Source organism: Dendropsophus ebraccatus, chromosome 7 (assembly GCF_027789765.1).
Source record: "Dendropsophus ebraccatus isolate aDenEbr1 chromosome 7, aDenEbr1.pat, whole genome shotgun sequence".
NCBI lineage: Eukaryota > Metazoa > Chordata > Amphibia > Anura > Hylidae > Dendropsophus > Dendropsophus ebraccatus.
This window is the reverse complement of record NC_091460.1, coordinates 147,863,380-147,869,807: the sequence shown is the minus strand read 5'-3', so window position 1 is coordinate 147,869,807 and position 6,428 is coordinate 147,863,380. Positions and strand designations below refer to the sequence as shown.

At 50.3% G+C, this 6,428-nt stretch overlaps 1 protein-coding gene across 6 annotated transcripts in view; it reads right to left on the bottom strand.

Annotated features, from left to right (window-relative positions):
• The window catches only part of ARFIP1 (ARF interacting protein 1), a 65,063-nt gene that overhangs the window by 37,234 nt on the left and 21,401 nt on the right, over window positions 1-6,428 (bottom strand). For 5 of the 6 annotated variants that reach the window (XM_069978699.1, XM_069978703.1, XM_069978700.1 and 2 more), the window contains one exon: window positions 5,914-6,015. In XM_069978699.1, coding sequence (XP_069834800.1) covers window positions 5,914-6,015 — 102 coding nt within the window. The remainder of the gene's footprint in view (window positions 1-5,913; window positions 6,016-6,428) is intronic. The other variant, XM_069978698.1, reaches the window with a different exon arrangement.

Here is a 6,428-nt window from a genome sequence, read left to right as displayed (position 1 = left end):
ATGCTAAGCAGGGTTATCTAGTAGATGTTTATGTACGATGTCTTATATTTACCATGAATAATATTCTATTTATGACTATTTCATCAGAAAGTGTGATCTCATCCAGTAATAGTGCGATATCCGATCCCATCATGGGACGTGTACCCGCCCGGCTACAGGAAAGCCATTACAGACACTATGCAGAGGGCCCCTGTGCAAACAATGTGTTGGGCCCCATAACCCTTTCGTTTCTCCACCTTTAGGCCTTGAAGGTGCACACACATATGTAGGCCCGGTATCTGGTACATGTGTCCTGGTTCCTCGGGAGGCCCTATAGTACAGCACAGATGTCAGGGCCCACTAGAGGACTGTACTGCAGTCTGTGCTGGCCCCAGTGTGGGACTGGGACACCTGTGGCCACCAATAGAACTGATCATGGGGGGCACCCAAATAAAGAACCCGTCAGAAGCGACATGCTGGCCTGGTCCCCTCCTGTACTGATGTATCTGTGACCACAACTCTCAGAACAACAATAACTACAAATCCCAGAATGCCTTACACTTATGAAGCTCTCAGAGAATGCTGGGAGTTGTAGTTTCTGAGAGGACAACCCCTTAAATTGTCTGCTCATTTGTACTTCAAATCCCAGCACATCCTGAGGACTTCAGACTGCAGTAAATGCTGGGAGTTGTAGTGTTTGCAGCTGTTGTGCTTGGAGGGTCCTTGGTGCATTATACACTGGATGCTGTGTGGGGGATGGGAGTATATAGCTCAGAGTGTGGAAGTGACCCCAGAACAGCACTAATAGGGGATAGAACACATGGGCCCTTAATCACTGTTGGGGCACAGGTGGGAGACATGTACTGTCTATGTGGCTGCACAGGTGGGATACATGTACTGTGTATGTGGCTGCACAGGTGGGAGACATGTACTGTGTATGTGGCTGCACAGGTGGGAGACATGTACTGTGTATGTGGCTGCACAGGTGGGGAACATGTACTGTATGTGGCCGCACAGGTGGGGGACATGTACTGTATGTGGCTGCACAGGTGGGGGACATGTACTGTATGTGGCCGCACAGGTGGGGGACATGTACTGTATGTGGCCGCACAGGTGGGAGACATGTACTGTATGTGGCTGCACAGGTGGGGGACATGTACTGTATGTGGCCGCACAGGTGGGAGACATGTACTGTGTGTGGCCGCACAGGTGGGAGACATGTACTGTGTGTGACTGCTTACAGGAAGATGAAAGAGGAAAAAAAAACAGCCATGCTGCAGGGGGGAGGGCACAGATATTGGCTAGAAGTCATAAATTTACAATAAAACTTACAGCACCAGAAAGGGGGGGGGGAGGGGGCTCTGTTCTTTCCCTCACACAGTCCACCCTCTTTCTTACAACTTCAAGCAGCCTGACAGACACACTGACAATAAGGAGTCACTGTCAGAGCTGCTGCTGCTCCTCTTCACCACATGCTCTCTCCTCTCCTCCTCATACAAGGTATGCCAGACAGTGGAGTATAGGAAGGGGGGGGGGGTCTGTCATCACATGCTCTCTCCTCTCCTCCTCATACAAGGTATGCCGGACAGTGGAGTATATGAGGGGGTGTCAGCAGCAGCATGCAGGAGGAGAGAGGAGAACCAGCCCTGATCAGGCACAGAATCCAGTCACTAAAAGGGGCCCCACAAGAGCATGGGGGGGGCCCACACTTCCCGGGTGCTGATGCCGCCTGGGGGGCCCACACTTCCCGGGTGCTGATGCCGCCTGGGGGGCCCACTACAGACATGTGCCATACTGCACTGACACTTTAGAGTCTGAGCCTGGCGGGCCCCTCTATTGGCTTGGGCCCCTGTGCAGCTGAACAGGCTGCACAAGTGATAGGTCCGCCCCTGAGCATCGTGTTATAGGAAAAGAAGAGCTAAAAAGATGAATTGCCTACCCCGAAATTACATGAAATCCCACTTTTATAATGTTGTAATTAAACAGCATCTTGTTTTGGGGCACTAAATAATATATCTACATAGTAGACAGATAAGCTGGGAAGAGCTGTAATAAGCCGTGTGGGGGTGATGGAGCCTGCGGCCATCAGATACGAGGTCCCAGCCATTGCATCACTGCCGGCCTTGCTGCACCTACTACAGCTGCCACTCCCCACAGTGCCCTGATGAAGACGCTTTGCCTGTGAGAAGCATGTGCTGGCCGTGGGTTCGCTCCCCTGTGACTGACAGGACGCCATGGATGCAGCCAAGTGCAATGGGAGCGATTATTGTGTGATCCGGAGTCTGGATGTCTGAGCGGCAGTGCCGAGGTGCACAAGCGGGATTAGTGGGTGTGTAACACGGGATCTGTGTCTCACTATAGCTGCACATCATGCCGGCATACATCTCAGGCGGAGGAGGCACTAAGGACACCTTATCCAATATAATCACAGACGTCATTAACCCCTCAATAGAAGAGAAAACCTCGTGTAACAGAATTTATATAAAATTACAATCAGTCCCAGAAAACCTAAGATAATAGTGTAAGCAGGTGACATCACTGTGTGCAGATACGTGTGTCTATATGTAGTGTCCTGGTGTGGAAACACGGAGCAGGAGAAGTGGCAGGAAGCCGAGAATATAGCAGAAGAGGCAGGGGCGGAGAAATGGAAGGGGATTCTGGGACAGGGGGTCAGACTCCGGCCCTCCCACTGCAGATAAACTCCCATCATGTCAGGACAGCCACAGCTTTAGCAACCCAAGCATGATGGGAATTGTAGTTGTGTAACAGCTGGAGGGCTGGAGTCTGACACCTGGGTTCTGAGACGTATCGGCCGATACTCTGAGTGGCCAAACAACAGACGCTACTCACAGAAATGTAGGATATGGCGTGCGGGGAAAATGTATGGAAAACATAAAAAGCTATGGTGATAATATATCATGAATGTAGCGCGTTTACGTACAAACATGCAAAAGGGGGATTCCCTCATCTCAGACTATTTACTGGGGTAAAAAAAAGCCAACACCAGCGGCCGCTACGGCCCCACGCCAGCAGAGACCACGGCCCCCACGCCAGCAGAGACTACGGCCCCCACGCCAGCAGAGACTACGGCCCCCACGCCAGCAGAGACTACGGCCCCCACGCCAGCAGAGACTACGGCCCCCACGCCAGCAGAGACTACGGCCCCCACGCCAGCAGAGACCACGGCCCCACGCCCGCAGAGACCACGGCCCCCACGCCAGCAGAGACTACGGCCCCCACGCCAGCAGAGACTACGGCCCCCACGCCAGCAGAGACTACGGCCCCCACGCCAGCAGAGACTACGGCCCCCACGCCAGCAGAGACTACGGCCCCCACGCCAGCAGAGACCACGGCCCCACGCCCGCAGAGACCACGGCCCCAACGCCAGCAGAGACTACGCCCCCCACGCCAGCAGAGACCACGGCCCCGATGCCAGCAGAGACTACGGCCCCACGCCACCAGAGACTACGGCCCCACGCCACCAGAGACAGCCCCACGCTATACCCAGACGCCAGCGGCCACTACAGCCCCACGCTATACCCAGACGCCAGCGGCCACTACAGCCCCACGCTATACCCAGACGCCAGCGGCCACTACAGCCCCACAAAACATGTCAATGTCACAATAACTTGTCACGCCGTCTTTAGCACCAATTACACCCTGACAATGACGTCTGGTGCTGTTCACAAATGGATCTATCGTCTTCTAGGGCACCACATCCCGCTCCTCTCCCGGGGGCGCCCCTCAGCTCATGGAGGTTCTGGGCTACTCAGTTACGAGACTCGGATGACCCTGTAGGTTTTCTACAGGATTCAGGTCCGGAGAAGGTGGAGATCGCTCCATTTAAAGGAGTAGTTCACAAAAAAATACTTTCAAATCAACTGGTGCCAGAAGGTGTCAGAGATCTGTAATTTACTTCTCCAGTCTTCACCTGAATACAAAACACACTGGAAACCGTGAACGCTCCATTAACGCTCCGTGATTAATTGGAAAAACTTGGCAGAACATAAACAACGTTCCCGAGACTCAACAAATCGTGTTATTGTGGGGAAGCTGCGCTGGTGACTGACAGAGTGCTGACATGTCCTGCGGCGGTGTACGGGGGAGGCAGTCATCAGTATTATCAGTCCCTGCTCGCCCCGATTACCATCTAATATCTAGTAACTGTGGGAGGAAACAACCGCGCCGGAGGAAACCGCAGCCATCAGACACATACAGGTGTGTTCATGTCAGACCATGAGAGTACGCTGCCGTACCGACAAACACAAGTACATACCCAGTAATACCTCCTGACACCGACACAAGAGCTGGAACAACATGGCCAAAAAGATTTTTATACAGTATGGACGGTAAAAAGGGTTCTCCAGACAAAGAAATTCCTTCAAATACACCGGTGTCAGAAAGTTATAGAAGGTTGTAAGTTACTTCTATTTAAAAAATCTCCAGTACTTATCAGCTGCTGTATGTCCTGCAGGAAGTGGTGTATTCTCTCCAATCTGACACAGTGCTCTCTGCTGCCACCTCTGTCCATGTCAGGAACTGTCCAGAGCAGCAGCAAATCCCCATAGAAAACCTCTCCTGCTCTGGACAGTTCCTGACATGGACAGAGGTGGCAGCAGAGAGCATTGTGTCAGACTGGAGAGAATACACCACTTCCTGCAGGACATACAGCAGCTGATAAGATTTTGAAACAAAACTAAATACAAATCTGTATAACTGTATCTGTATAACATATCTGTATCTGTTCCCCTTTAAGTAATTCCTGTTTAAAAAATGAAAATCTCTAAATTCCAAAAAGAAGATGAGCTGCGTACTGTGGATGTGTCCAGCAGATAATGGGGCAGTGCTGAGCTTTCTGTGCACGTCACCTTCTGCCACGTCTCTCGATAGACGGCCATTCATCTAGCATTGGCAGTCCAGCTCTTCTGGCTGCTGCGGAGCCCGGACACGCGGCACAGGGTACTTTATTTGGCAGAGATGCTGCCACAGAACCAGGAATATTTAGAGAGGTTCGATCCTGAATAGCTGCAGAACCAGTCGCTGCCCATAGAGATTGACGCTTACGCATTGTTTCAGAGGCTCAGCTTTTTATATATATACACATATACACACACACTTTATTATAATCTATATTGCATTCTACAAGTGTCCCAGTAAAATGTAAGAGATGCCACAGCGGACGGCACTCCATGCTGTCAGATTTATCACGGTGCGGCCACATTTTGGGGTAACATCACGCCTTTATTGTATTTTACTTTTAGGACCCCCACCCCACACCATGATTTCTATCAGACGTTTGGCATCTTTTGTTCTTTTTCCAACCAGTGCACTTTTATATTTAAAAAAAAAATCACAACGTACAAAACTAAAGTTCCCCTTTAAGGCTGCGTTCACACGTACAGGATCCGCAGCAGATTTAATGTTGTGTTCAGTTATCTATAGGCCACGCCAGTCCCCTCTATACGCCACGCCAGTCCCCTCTATACGCCACGCCAGTCCCCTCTATACGCCACGCCAGTCCCCTCTATACGCCACGCCAGTCCCCTCTATACGCCACGCCAGTCCCCTCTATACGCCACACCAGTCCCCTGTACTTCGGACGCATGTGAGCAGAGTTTGCCCTGTGGTGGCAGCAGGTGGTGGGGCACTTGTCCAGGACAGTTGGGAGCCATTGTATGCCTACTCTTTGTCTATGTGACCTCAATGGAGTCCCATCCCATAGCCGAGCCCTGGGAGCGCTGACTGACTATTTTTGGAGAAACAGGGGAGCAGACAAAGCTTTCTTTCAAATGAGAAACAGCGCCACCCTTGTGTATCCTCTGTGTACTACATCCGAGACCCATACAGGGCGATTTCGACAATACAATCAGCTTATGAAGGAAGGATATACAGGTTATATACCAATCATGCTACTCCATGTATATAAAGAAATACCATGGTAAAATTGTGCTGTACATTTTCGTCAAAATCTCCATTGCTGGTTACAGGGATTTCCGCAGCCGCGCTTCTTGGGGAATCCTGCGCCATTGTCAGCTCCTGCCGAGAAGAAGAAAAAATATCACATAAGCTCAGTGAGAATGATGGCACAATGGCAGAAGACGTACACTATATCTGGATTGTTCTGCTGCAAGTGACGGCCCAATGCAGGGTCACTACAGCTTTACTATGATGATATAACCTTATGTACAGTATATACGGTCACTACTACCTTACTATGATGATATAACCTTATGTACAGTATATAAGGTCATTACTACCTTACTATGATGATATAACCTTATGTACAGTATATAAGGTCACTACAGCTTTACTATGATGATATAACCTTATGTACAGTATATAAGGTCACTACTACCTTACTATGACAATACAACCTTATGTACAGTATATACGGTCACTACTACCTTACTATGACAATATAACCTTATGTACAGTATATACGGTCACTA